General features: G+C 42.4%; 1 protein-coding gene across 8 annotated transcripts in view; it reads right to left on the minus strand.

Annotated features, from left to right (window-relative positions):
• PTK2B (protein tyrosine kinase 2 beta) overlaps positions 1-14,519 on the minus strand; it is a 166,246-nt gene that overhangs the window by 32,237 nt on the left and 119,490 nt on the right. For all 8 annotated transcript variants that reach the window (XM_072633852.1, XM_072633858.1, XM_072633851.1 and 5 more), the window contains 10 exons: positions 13,662-13,741; positions 7,181-7,243; positions 6,896-6,950; positions 6,410-6,550; positions 5,558-5,632; positions 4,782-4,883; positions 2,216-2,333; positions 1,345-1,384; positions 898-944; positions 254-304 (listed from right to left, as the gene is read on the minus strand). In XM_072633852.1, the coding sequence (XP_072489953.1) occupies positions 254-304; positions 898-944; positions 1,345-1,384; positions 2,216-2,333; positions 4,782-4,883; positions 5,558-5,632; positions 6,410-6,550; positions 6,896-6,950; positions 7,181-7,243; positions 13,662-13,741 (772 nt within the window). The remainder of the gene's footprint in view (positions 1-253; positions 305-897; positions 945-1,344; positions 1,385-2,215; positions 2,334-4,781; positions 4,884-5,557; positions 5,633-6,409; positions 6,551-6,895; positions 6,951-7,180; positions 7,244-13,661; positions 13,742-14,519) is intronic.

The following is a 14,519-nucleotide window of genomic DNA, read 5'->3' on the forward strand; positions in this document are numbered from 1 at the left end:
TAGTGACATATGTGTATCCCTGTTGATGCCCAGGGCTGTTGGTGCCAAACATGGGAAAGAAGGAAGGAGAGTTCTTTTCAGGACATTCCAATCACCTTATCTGTTCACCCAAGGTCTGGACACTGACTTGTGGTTTTCATCATTCATTCGGCAAATATTTTTTAAGCACCTTCTATACGACAAGTGCTGTGCTATGCACTGAGGATTTCTTTTGGGGGGCAGGGGAACACTTGTAACTTTGTCCAGGACCTACCTCCAGTCCTCCGCAGGGTTTCGTCAGGAATTTCTGCATAAATGTCTGACTCTAGAATGACAAAGAGAGGTTCCACCCCATTGTCAAAACATCACCAAACAACCTGAACTCAGCAATCCAGTGGGTGGCTCCATTCCCTATGGCTCAGGGATGATGGAGCTGGCACGAGTCCTGTCCCTATATTTTTGGAGGATCCGGCACCTTACTGCATGGTAATTCTCTCCATTTTCTGACAACAGAGGGGTCAGGAGGTTTTGAGAGGGAAAATGGGAATGATAGGTATGGATGAAAAAGCAGGGACAATGCTGCTCCCTGGACCTTTTGCCCACCTGTGGCTGAATCTTTCCAGTATTTCCTGCCCACCATCATCAGACCTGGTCCCGAGAGTGGGGCCAGCAGGTAGAAGGACCTCCCCCTCTCCTGCCTTCTTCTTCTTCATTAGCCTCAGGTAGGCATTGAAAGTCCAGTGAGAGAATGAAGTCAACCCTTGGATTAAGGCCTTTAACTGGAATCATGGTTACTGAGGGCAGAGCCAGCCATGGGTTGAAATTGCCTTTCTTTCTATTCTGAGGGAGTCTTAGAAAGGTTTTGAAGGAGGCAGAGCAGGGAGGAGAGAGGTAGATTGATTAATATATGGGACTTACCAATGCTGCAGCTTTCTGAGAATGGAGCTCTCCTGTCTCCAAAGTGTCTAAGCCAAAATTGAAAAAGCCAAAATTAGAAGTTACTCTGGGTTTACACCTTTGGATCAGACATCACTGAGTGCAACCCAACCCCCTCTTCTGTAGCATAGTCTCCTCTCCAGATAGTCTGACCCATGACCTTTGAAGGGGCTAAGCCTCTTCAAGAGTAAGAGATAGCTATTTCTAATATAGAAAATGGCCACCACTCCCCATTATCTCCAACTCCAGCAATGATTTCAATTATCAATGCCAGGTATGGTGATGTAGGGCGAAATGAACTAACCCATTAGAATGACCCAGTCTACAATTAAGGCATGAGAACACCCCAGGAAGGAATTGATGAGGTTTCTATTTGTCCTTCCTTCTTTCACACAGGACCCATCCCAGGTCCTACTCCCAGCTACTCACAAGGTAGGGATCTGAGGCAGGCTGTTCCGCTTCTCACCATCTAAAAGAGATAAAAGGAAGTAAGATTGGGGAGAGAGAAGGAGCCTGGGTTCTGGGTGGTCACCTGCCATCCCCACCACTCTTAGAGATCTGTTTCTGTTAGCTAGATTGATTCAACTCTTGACTCCAGATCTTGGAGCAGAGTTTAGATCTGAAGGTAGTCATAGAGTTAGAATTGGGAGAGGGGATCTCAGTGGCCATGTAGTCCACTAGTGGTTAAGGAACTGAGACTGAGAGACCCAGTTAGTTTCCCAAAGTCATCCAGTTAGTAAGTAGAAGATCTGGGATTCAAACCCAGGTCGTCTGACTCCAAATCCAGCTTTCTTTCCACTCTTCTTCATTCAGGTCTTGCATTCAATGTGATTTAATAAGCATCATGCTAGGTAGATAAAACAAGTCCTTCCCCAAGGAGCTTGCATTTTATTGAGGGAAAGAACACATATGTCCAAAATATTAATAGAATAAATACAAAGTAATTTTGGGAGGATTGGGACTAGCAACCTGGGGTTTCAGAGAAGACCTCTTGTAAGAAATGGCATCTAAGCAGACCCTTGAAGGGAGCAGTGAAAGGGAGGAGGGAGAGCATTCCAGGCATGGGGAACAGGGAGGAAGGAACCAAAATGATGAGGAGTTTGGACTATGGCCCATGAGCTCCCACTAAACGCAACAGCTCTGAGTCTATGCATCAGGAGAAAAGGCAGGGCCCAACCTAAGGACAGTCCTACTTCCCCAAGGCTTCTCTTCCATTGTCCCATTAGCTTCTTGCAGGCTTGACCTCCAGGATTCCTCAGCTCCACTCCCATCCCTCAATTACCTTTTAAAAGATGCTCACCTTTCTTGGAGGAAACAATGAGAGAGCCCTTATGTTCACCCTGTATCCGGCAATAACCATCAATCAGATCAGCCATGTTCTCAGCCTCAGCCAGGGAGGAGGTTTTGATGGACAAGGACTGCAGAGGAAAATGCAGTGAGGACTGAGATCCATGGGGGACTATGGTGAAAATGTAGCCAGTGTACATGTGGTGGGACCAGTACAGCACAGTCATCAGAATCTTCCCATGCAAGAGCTGAGGACAGCCCATGGTGTCTAGATATCCTATCTAGGCTACTTCTCCTTTCCTCCAATTCTCTTTCTCAGTTCCTCCTTCTTTATCATCTTTTTTCGTTGTTGTTGAGGCAACTGGAGTTAAGTGACTTGCCCAGGGTCACACAACTAATGAGTATCTCAGTTCACATTTGAACTCCTGACTCCAGGGTCAGTGCTCTATCCACTGCACCACCTAGCTGCACCTAGCTTCTTGAGATCAATCTCTTTGACCAGCTCCCCAGTAACAATGGTTGCTGGTGTTTACACAGCTCTTTTAAGGTTTGCAAAGCATTTTACAAATCGTATCGCATTTGATTCTCACAAAAACCTGGGGAAGTAGGTTCTGTTATTTGAATTCCCATTTTACAGATGGAGAAACTGACGCAGACAGAAATTAAACAAATTGTCCAGATTGATGCAGCTATTAAGCATCTGAGGTCACATTTGAATGCAGGTCTTCTTTACTCCAAGTCTAGTGCTCTATCTACTTCACCACCTAGCTGTTGCTAGCCTTGAGTCCTATTTACCTTCACCAACCCTAAAAATCAAGCACTGATATCTTCCACATAAGTACTGACCTCCTGAGACACTGCTCCCCTTACCCTTTCACAACCTGAAACACTCTTGAAGATCTGGATGTTCTTTAACCAATTAATAATAACAATCAGTTCAAATTTAATTTAAATTGTTTGGTGGAACCATGGGTAGAACGCCAGACTTATAGTCAAGAAGACCTGAGTTCAAATTCTGGCTCAAACACTTACTAGCTGTGTGACCCTTGGCAAGTCACATACCTCTCCAAGTCAGTTTTCTCATCTATAAACTGAGGATGATGATAATAGCACTTACATTAAAAGGTCAAATGAGAAAAAAAATGGAGACCTATGAGAAAACAGATGAAGTCCTTTGCAAACCTGAAAGTGCTACACAAACGTTTGCTTATGTTACTATTTACTGTATTGAAGTTTGCAGAGGACTTTTGTAGTGGATACCACATGTTTTCCCTAGACCATAAGCCTTAAGGGGCTCATTGGGCCAGATGGTGCAGTTGGAAATTCAGTGTACATGCGCAGCCCCTGCTCATGATTATGTAACATGGGAGACCCAGAACAAGGATACAGTTATCATAAAAGAAGATACAACAATAACACTCAGGGGACATTGAGCCTATTCAAGTCACAAATTAGGCAAGAGAAACCTGCCTGTTTCACTATCTGGCTAAACACGCTAAGTCCCACCATTGGTGACATAATGAGCCACATAAAAGCCAACACTGAGAAGTGGATATAATTCTTCAGACCTGATGGACTCCTCCCTTCCTCCCTATAAGCTGCCATTGTTACCAATCTGCACACATCCCTATGGGGAACTGGGGGATGTGGGGAGATCAGCATTCATCAATGCATCATGTAGCCTTGTTAAATATCTGCATGTATTGTTGCTGCTTTTACCTAGTTAAATCATTTTAGATTTTGCTTATTTATTTATTTTGCCAGCTGCTTCTTTGTCTCATTCTCACCAGATTCTAACCTTGCATTCAGGACCATTCCAGAACAATTTTACATAGATGATCTTATCTGATTCTTACAACAATTTTGTGAGATTGGTACTATTATCATCATCATTATTATTCTCTATTTCATAGAGGAGGAAACTGAGGCTCAGAGAAGGTAGTGACTTGTTAGTGACTCTTAAGTAGGTAGTAAGCTAGTAAGTATCACACGACCCAGAACTGCTTTCTATACTTTATCTCATCTGATTCTTACAACAACTATGTGAGGTATTATTATTATCATTCCTCATTTTAGAGGTGAGGAAACTGAGGATTGAAGAGGTTAATGACTTGTCTAGGGTCATGAAGCTAGTATTAGAAACAGAATTTGAACACTGACTATAAGTCCAGAGCTCTATCTACTATACCATACTGCCTCAGTCAACAGTGGGAAATTGAATGGTTAGAGTGTTGGACTTAAAGTCAGGGAGACTTAGGTTGAAACCCAAAGAAAAGGAAAAACTCCCTCAGCTCGCAAGAAGCTCACATGACAGCATGTGTGTGTGTGTGTGTGTGTGTGTGTGTGTGTGTGTGTATATACATATATATATAATATATAAAGTAGACCAGAAGTGATTTCATAGGGGAGCTCCCCCACAATGATGAAAACACAGGTTCTTCATGTATCCTCATAACCAGAAGCTAGACAGCTCTTTTCTCAATTCCAGTCACAACTAAATAGGACTTATGAGAGAGTCTAACCTAATTGCTCTTGATGGCTCTCACAGAGCCAACGGACATAAGGAAACGAGATCTCACCTGAGGTGCGCCTTCAATCCCCAGCTGGAGTAGTGCTTGTCCATCTTCCACTGGTGTGCACTTGATGGACTTTATCTGCTTGAACTCGGCCAGGCAGGTGGGCTACAGGAGATGTGATTACATTCATTCAGAGAAATGGAAATGACACCTAGACTTTGTTGGCTACTCAGAACCCAACTGGAACATTTGATAGGGGGAGATGTGGGGAAGTTCACTGAGCAGGAAAGAGGAAGGGAAAGTTCTCCTCTTGGGCTACTCTTACAGGTGATGTTTGGTCCTTGTATCTTGGCCTGGCATTTAGAAGGTGCTCAATAAATACTAGCTGAGGTAAAGTGAATTAAATTTCTTTCATGGCCATCTTCAGAGGACTCTTCTATGTCCCTTATTTCTTTATACCATATCTTGTGTCTCTATCCCCATTCTGCCCACTACCTTCCATTGTGCCCTCTGAAATCCTGTTCTATTATTAACAAATTACCTATCATATTAGACACATGCCCTCCCTTCAGAAATTATTTTGTAAATATCTGGTGTTAAACTGTCTCTGTACATGCTGTTTTCAAATAATGTAAGGACTTTTATTTCGGTTTTTGTATCCCAAGTGCCTAATACAATGTCTAGCACATAGTAGGTAGCACTTATTAAATGTTTGTTGAATTTCTATCCCCTTCTATTGTCTTATGGAGAAGGGAATAATGTAGGGGCAGCTCTGACTGCTATGCCATAAAAAGTTCCCCATCTCCCCTGTCACATGTGCCTTATTACCCCTGGCCTACCTTTGCGTCTGGACTTGTCAGCTGGCGGATGCCCTTGGGCCCGATGACCAGGTCTACAGTAATATTCCATCCTTGCTGGAAAGAAGGTAGAGAATAGATCATTGAACTTAATTCATTCTAGCCACACCTCAAGAACAGGCCTCCAAAAAGATAAGAAGAAAACTTGCTTAAAATGGGTCAGCCTTTGATTTTGTTTTGTCTTTGTATCCCCATGTAGGCACAAAGCAAGTCCTTAAGAAAAGCTTGTTGAATTAAGTTGCATTCAATCCCTCTACAGGCTTAGAATGCAAACTCCTTAAATTTAGGGACTTTCACTTTTGTTTTGTATTCCCCTCACCCAGCACTTTGCATGATCTGTAGCAGGTGCCTGGTAATGCTTGTGACTTGAATTTTTCTAAGAGAATGAGACAGAGATTTCTTACACCTCCAATGTCCCTCTTATTTTCCCTTAGTTCTGTTGGATTTCTATAGTCTTTTTCTTCCCTCAAATAGAGCCCCCCATATCCCACCTCTATATCTACCTAACACACACACACACACACATAAACACACACAAACACAACAACAAACAGTAAAGAGAATCATAGATATCAGAAGAGACTTCAAAAAACCATCTGGTTCAGTCTCTCAGATTGAGACAGGTAAAGTATTATATAATCGCATTTTATAAAGGAAACAACTGTCGCCTACTTCAGTAGATATACTTCATCTGGATGCTCTGACCCTCAAGAACTCCCATAGCTGGCTGTTGATTTTTTTGGTTTTCTCTCTGCTGGCCTCATTGGGCCCAGACACTGAGAGACGTGGAATCTAGCACTTGAAGGAGTTGAAGAAAACTGGAAAAGTCATTACTATGAGTTCACAGTGATAGGTCTCCTGGTCAATGTTGGCGAATCCAGCAAGTGTGTTGAAAAATTTCCTGACACATTCCTCTTCCTTCAGTGAGGCATACTGCTGAAAGGTTTGCTGGATCATCTTTCGGAACTGTTTGGGCTGTAGAGGAGAAGTGGTAAGAGATGGAGGTGAAAAGGTGGAGGCTTTGTAACTCTGCTTCTCATGATCCCTACCTTACCCTATAGGCCAGGTAATGGAAGGACCATAGTATAAGCATGGCCAGAGAGTATACTATTTATAGAAAAAATCCCCAAGACCCCATTGGCAGGCCCTACAAATTTAAACATTTGACTTTACATAGAAACATAGCTGAGAAAATTACTCCTTTCTATGGGCCATTCTGCCCCTAAAACAATATTCATTAGTTTCCCAAAGAAAATTTCTATCCTTCCCTTTGCCTAATGACTAATTTGGGGAATTTCTCTTCTCCTTACTCCTCCTCACCTTCAGATTCTCCTGCATCTGTTTTGGGAAAAACAGGTCCAGTCCCACCTCCTTCCTAGAAGAGAAATCAACCAATGGCAGCTCATTCAAAACGCAAAGCTTCTTGTCCAATCAGAGATAAATAGGAGGACTTGGATTTGGGGGGAAAGGTCCCACTTGGTCCAGAATGACTGGATTCCCCCAATATGGTTCATCAAAATCATTAAGGATCTGGGGAATGGTAGAAGAGAAGAAAGAGAATGCAGAGACAGAATGGGGCAGAGGGGAAGCATTGTAGATACTTACTCCAAGAGCTCAAAGTTGGATTTCTTGTCAAGGGCATTGTGGGGCATGTCTTTAAAGAATCTCCTATGGAGAACAGGAGAGGTGATGGTTAGTACACCAGGGCTCAGCAACTAAATCACACATACTTATGCACATTGGCCTCGGGGGATTCCAGGCACCTGGAGAAACCCTCAATGGATAGTTACAGAGTTCCAAAGTCTGACTTTAAAAAAAAGATCCCTCCCCCGGGGCCATTCCTAAAACGAGACCCATTACCTATAGCTCTAGGGTGCAAGGCTCTCACTACCTCAACTAGATCCATAGACATTGGCTCAAGAAGGCATTTGGCATGGGAAGAAGAGGCAGTTTTGTCAGCTGGTGTGGATAAAGAATTGAGATTCCTATATACACACCACTTTTCCTTCTTCCTATGACCAAGGAGAAGCAGGTAGATATTTTCAGACGTAGCTAGCATGGGAATTTGTTTTACTTGATAATATCAATATTTGTTATATGGGTCTTATTTTTATTTTATAAAGAAAGAGTGTCAGAAGGGAGTCTTTTTTTAAAATTCAGAGAACAGAAAGAAGACCAGAAAGAAACACAGACAAACAGGATAGCTTTGAAAGGTACAGGTTGAACTTACATACTTACAAAGAAAAAGAAGCTGTACATAACAGAGACTTATAACTTCTTATACACTCCCCCTTCTGATGTATGTGTGTATGCAAATGCTCATTTTATTTAGTGTTTGTTAAATTCAGAATAAAAATTAAAAAATTTAAAGATAAAAGCAGACAGAACTCCCTCTTCTATTTCCTCTTCCCCTCAATCCCTTTAGGCTTCATGTTGTGTGATGTTTTTTGTTTCCTTCAAAACTGCCTTGGATATTCATTTTAACTTGATTTCACCTACTTGGGGGCAGGGGTGGTACATAGAGCTGCGCTATGCTAGGGATGGTCCCAGGCCATACACCCACCTAGGCATAGTATTTCTTATATATATTCCCCAATATATTAAGGACCCCTAGGTCCTATCCAAACTTGGATTAGCCCAGTGGGCAGGGCTTTCATTTCTGTGGAGAGAAGTCAAGGAAGCAGCAGCTGATGATATTAGCTTGACCTTTCCTGGTGCTAAATGGCTGCTCCATATTGACCCATCTAAATATGTGTCTCTACTCCCCTCTGACACTGGTTACCTCAGAGGTCAATCTATCCAGCAATCCCTGCTTTTCTGTGGACCTCACATAGCTTCTCTTGCTATATTCTTATGTCTCTTTTATCTCCACAGAAGTCCTCTGGAAACCTTTCTATGCTACAGTTCAATTTTTAAAAAACCATTGTCACTATAGAAAAGGTAAATAGCCAAACCATAGTAGGAAGTTTGCCTGAGATGGCTATCTTCCCAGACTCTTTGGATTAGAAGGAACCTTAGGGGTCATTTAGTCCAATCTTTCACTCCAAGAGGAATTTCCTCTTCCATATTCCTAACAGACAGTCATCCTATCTCTGCTTGAATATTTCCCCTGATGGAAATATTTCCACTCATTATCCCTCAAGGCAGCCCTTCACACATTCAGACATCCCTAAACTGTTAGAAAATTCTTCATTATATTGGGCCAAAACTAGCCTCCCATAGGTCTGGTTGCCTCGTGGAACTGAATTATACAAAACAAATCCCTCTTCCATATGACAGCCCTTCAAATATTTGAAGATGTCAACTGCCCCCCCACAAATCCTCTTCTCCAGACTAAACATTCCCAGTTCCTTCAACTATTTTATTTAAGCAAAGAAAAAATGGCAGGGAGTCAGAAGAGAGAATTAAATAAAGAATAACAAAGACTGAAGGGTAGCTAGGTGGCTCAGTAGATAGAGTGGTGGGCCTGAAGTCAGTAAGACCTGAGTTCAAATCTGACCTCAGACACTTATTAGCTGTGTGACCCTGGGCAAGTCACTTAACGCCTGTTTGCCTCAGTTTCCTGTAAAATGAGCTGAAGAAGGAAAAGGTAAACCACTCCAACATCTCTACAAGAACTCCAAATGGGGTCACGAAGAGCTGTACACAACTGAACAGCAACGGAAAATAGGGACTGACCCAAATAGAAAGACTTTTATGAACTTATCCTCTTCTCCCCACCCCCACAAGTCACTCACTCTACAAGTTTAGTAACTTTTTGGTCTCTTAAAGACTGATGTTGATGTTCATTTTAACCAGATTTCACCTGAATACAAATACCTGATGGGTAAAGGCTGGGGAGAAGCAGAGCAGAGGAAGACCAAGGCTGATGGAAAGTTGGGGCACAGACAAGAATATTATTAAGGTGTAACCGTAATGACAGAAAACACCATTGACCTTGATGGGTCTCCTCTTCCTAATCTACTCAAACTGAGTTACAGACTTAGTCTGGCTAGTTTCCTAGACTGTGCCCAGGCTATTTGGCAGTCAAATCCCTAGACCATTTCCTGTAGTCAGGGTAATTACTTGGACGACCACGTTCTGGATTAACCACTCTTCCTCCACTAAACTCTTTCCTTGAAATATGGCATTTATTTATAGGATGAAAGAACGAATGAGAAATATTTATTGTATGCTTATTTTAAGCCAACCACCCTCCCCTGCTAATTGTAGGGATTTGTTTTAAAATTGTCCAATGTAGGTTTATAAAAAATATTTAATCCTCTTCACCTCTCCCCTCCCCACTCTTCTGAATCATCTAGATGCATTATGAATTGTCATGCACAGCTTCTTTTAAACATAGTTTCATAATAGAATCATGGGGTCTAGAGGTGAAAAAAACCTCATGGAGTCCAACCCTCTAATTCTATAGATGAGAAAACCCAGGCACAGATAATTTTGACTTGCCTAAGGTCACGAATTTAAGAAATAGCAGAGTTCTGATTCTAAACTCTCAATCTGCTTTATAAACTCTATTTATTACATCCTACAGACTTCCTCTCTGAGTTTCCTCTTATTTGTTTCTTTGAAGATGCCATTCACTTTCTCCCCACCCATACGTATATCTGAAGAATCACTTAGAACCAATCAAAACTCAAAAGAGAAAAAGTCACATATAATAATCCAAGTACAAATTGATCTCTGATCTGATCTAAGTAAAACAAATCCCTACAGAAATGGGAACTGATCAGTCGTTGCTGTCAAGGTCTCTAAAACAGCACATCTCTTGAGTGCTTTCTAATAGGTTTATTGTTCTGTTTACTCAGCTTACTTGATGTTTATATTATGTCTCAAAACTTGGACAAAGTCCATCTCATCATTAGAAAAAGGAGCATTCTTATCTCCCAATGGAGAAGTTTCTGGATAGAAATCACCAATTTCAAATCCCAATTTGTGTGGGGGGGGGGGGGGAGGGAGAGAAGAAAGAGAGAGGGGCATGAAGATGATAGGGGCAATAATCAAATATGTAATACACACACATCTGTATATTTCTTCTTAAGGTAGGCAATTAAGACTTATTGGAAAAGAAATAGTGGTGATTTCATAGCTGACGAGCTGATTTCAATGCAGTCAGTATTCACTGTTATTGTTGCTACAGTTCAGTTGTTTCAGTCCTGCCTCACTCTATGTGACCTCATTTGGGGTCTTCCTGGCAAAGATACCAAAGTGGATTGCCATTTCCTTCTCTAGCTCATTTTGAAGAAACTGAAGCAACCAGGGTTAAGTGACTCGCCTAGGGTCACACAGCTACTAAGTGTCTGAGGCTGGGTTTAAACTCAGGTCTTCCTGCCTCCAGGCCTGGTACACCATCCACTGTAGCACCTAGCTGCTCTGTAGTCAACATAGAGGATTCTTATAGATAATCCCTTTCATCTAACCCCTAGCACCTAAGATTAGCGGTTCACGATTAACTGAGCAAAGGATAATATAAATTAGCTTGATTTCTCTTGGAAAAGAAATTTTATGTAGGACCAAAGACTACAGAGGCCCAGGAATGTCAAAAGATTTGCCCAAGGTCACATGGATAATAAGAGGCAGAGGAGGATCTGCCTCTAGGAACCAGTGTCACTAGGAACCTATTAAGGTAGATAATGTCATCTCTGATTCATTCCAGGACAAATAATCCAGTGACTTGTTGGCTTATTGTGAATCTTTCAGGAAATGGAGATGAAGGGAACAGGCATGGGTCTGGTATCAATCTCAACCAATCAAAAAAATAAGCATTTATTAAGTGTTTACTATGTACTAGGCACTATGCTAAGGGCTTGGAATACAAAAAGCAAAAGCAATTCCTGTCCTTCAGGAGCCTACATCCTAACAGAGAAGACAATATGTACCTATACAAGATGCAAAGTAGTTACAAGGTTCCCCTAGAAAGGAAAACACCAGCAACTGGGGCAGGGGAAGTGGAGCCAGAAAGTGGGAGGTGAGCAAAGTCTTAAAAGAAGACATGGACACAAGGCAGCAGTGAAGGGGAGAGCCCTCCAGGCATGGGGACAGCCACTGCAAAGGCATGAAGACAGGACATGGAGGCTTGCATGTGAGGAACAGTAAACAGGCTTGGACAGTGTAGCTAGGCTGGACAGGAAAGTGGGTGGAGGTTGACTGAGAGGATGCCAGTACCCTTGAGAGTAATAAGGAATTTTAGATGGCAGTGGATGGGGTGGGGGACAGGTTCAGGGAGGGGAGGTGCTGAATTTTGGTTTGGACTTGTTGAGTTTGAGATGCCTATGGGACATCAAGTTCAAAATGTTCAAATAGACAGTTTGGAATGCAGAACTGAAGTTTAGTAGAAAGACTAGAGCTGGGTATATGGATCCAGAAGTAATCTACATAGAGAGGATAATAGAATCCACGGGATCTAAGGAGATCACCTGATGAAAGAGAATAAAGAAAAAGAAAAGAGGGCTCAGGCTGGAAACTCAAGGCTTGGCCACAGTTAATGAGGGCATAAGATGGGTGAAGATCAAGCAAAGGATGCTGATGGGGAGCAGTTAGACAGAAAGGAGGAGAGATCATGGAACCCCAGAAAGAAAAGAGCATGCAGGAGGAGAAGGTAGTCTACAAAGTCAAATGCTGCAGAGAGGTCAAGGATGAGGAAGCCTGTCCATTAAATAAGAAACTTGAGAGATCACTGATAACTTGGGAGAGTTTACATCCTCAAATCTGTAGGAAAGGACTTTGTACTCTGGCTTGCAGAGCTGTACTGCTTTGCTGAATGTGTACCATGCTGAAAATATTCTGGAGTAAGGGAAACAAGGAGAAATGATGGGGAAGGCCAAGCATACTGTCCTTGGAGAAGAAACACCTATCCCACATCCTTTTGGGTACATTTTGCCACAAAGCCAGCACTCCCTTCTGGCATGCTGGATCAGTTGAGGGGATTCTCCACTCTCCCCAACACTCATCTGTCTCTGAGGATTTATGGGAAGTTCAAATCATCCATAGCTGTGATGTTGAAAATATTGGATTTGAGGTCAGAAGATCTGAATTTGCATGCTAACTCTGCCTGTGTGGCCTAAAGTTCTTATTGGCCCTAACTGGGCAGGAATTTCTTTCTCTGTAAAATGAGAGGATAAAAATTTCTAGATGGTCTTTAAGGTCTCCTCCTGCTGTAGCAACCCTTATGGTCGTACCTGGGCATCCTATACTCTGTTTTTTAGAACAAAAGCCTCTAGTCAGTAGGAATAGAAAACATTCCCAGAATCTCCCAAAGATTTGGAATAACCAGTGAGCTGAATAGCTTTCCAACGCTAATCCCTACCCCATGACTCCCTCTCTTTGCAGCAGACTGGGGTGACCTTGAATAGAATATGCAATAACTTGGAGATGTAACTAAGTGACAACGTTCTGTCTCTGTCACCACACGGTGCTAAATATAATGTCTAGACACAAGTGGGTATTAAAGACAAAGGGGAATTAGTGAATGAAGAGGCATTCAGACAGTGAAAGAACAGATAAGGACAGAATATCAAAGATGAGAGGAGCATTAGAATTCATTGTGGAGGTAAGGAGGCTGAGACATAAAAAAAGAGAAGTTACCTGCCCAAGGTTACTGAAGGATTTAATGGCAGAGCCAACAAGGATAATGAAATTAGACCCAAATCTTCTCTGCACCTCCCCCCCCCCCCACCCCGCACCAGACCCACCCAGGCTAGGGCTCTGTCTATTCTACCACAGTGGAATGCCTTGTTCAGTATAGTTTGTAAATGAGGCTAGACAGATGGGTAGAAGATAGGCTGATTTTAGATAGCAAGACAGCTTAGGGCTAAGTGCTAAAGATGCAAACAAGAAACTGGAAGCAAATGCAGGAGGGAGGCAGGGATAGTGAACAAAAAAACAGGTCAATATGTACTACCAAGCAGCAAAGTCTTAGTGCCCAAGTCTTAGATCTTCTACTATTTCTCCCCTTTCCTATTCCCTCCCTTTGTCCCTGGGAAGGAAACCTCAGTCGATTGTGTGCAGGGAAACCAAGAAGAGATGGGCAGACCATGGTGACTGGCTCACATGCAGATGGTACCCTAGGAAAAGACAGGAAGTCACATACCTGAGTTCCAGACAGCCCAGCTGGAGTGCCATGCCTTCACTGACCTTGCTGGCATAGCGTTGCATGTAGTCATTCCGTAGCTGTGGAACAAAAAGAGACATCAATTTATCAGTGAGCATTTTTTAAGTGTCTACTATGTGCTATGCACTGAACCAGGATAAGACAAAACAAATAGTCCCTTTTCTCAAGGAACTCACATTCTATCAGAGGAGACAATATGTATATACAGTATATTGCATTCAGTAAATGCAATATACATGTATATATACATATATGTGTATATATATATATGTATATATATACACATACACACACACAAATTAATGATAAGGTAATGGGGGAGGAAAATGTACTAGCAGCTAGGGAGATCAAGAAAGGACTCATGTATGATGGGGCACTTCAACTGAGCTTTGAAGGCAGCAAGCAAGGGATTCTAAGAGGCAGAGATGAGGAGAGAAGGCATTCCAGACATAGAGTGAAGCCAGTGGAAAGGTATGAAGAAAGAAAATGGACCCAGAATCCCTATCTCTTTCTTTTTCATACTCCTCCTCATTGAGAGCATAAGATTCAATTTCAGTTTTGCCACTGACTTGTAATATGCCCTGGGGTAATAAACTCTCTTTCCCAGGACCTGTTTTCTCTTCTTCAAGAACCTGTTCTTCCAGGCAAGACAGTTCCCCAGGAAAGCAGAAGAGGCAGTGGGAGTCTTGAATATAGGTTAAACTAGGGAGATAGAAAGATGATAGCACAGAGCTGCCTGGGGAACCAGCTCTGACATTCTAGGATTCCAACCTAGGAGTAGAGTACGGAAACTGGACAATAAGGTCAGGGAATGAATGCCATCGCAGAGCTGCCTGC

Source organism: Notamacropus eugenii, chromosome 1, assembly GCF_028372415.1.
Source record: "Notamacropus eugenii isolate mMacEug1 chromosome 1, mMacEug1.pri_v2, whole genome shotgun sequence".
Taxonomy (NCBI): domain Eukaryota; kingdom Metazoa; phylum Chordata; class Mammalia; order Diprotodontia; family Macropodidae; genus Notamacropus; species Notamacropus eugenii.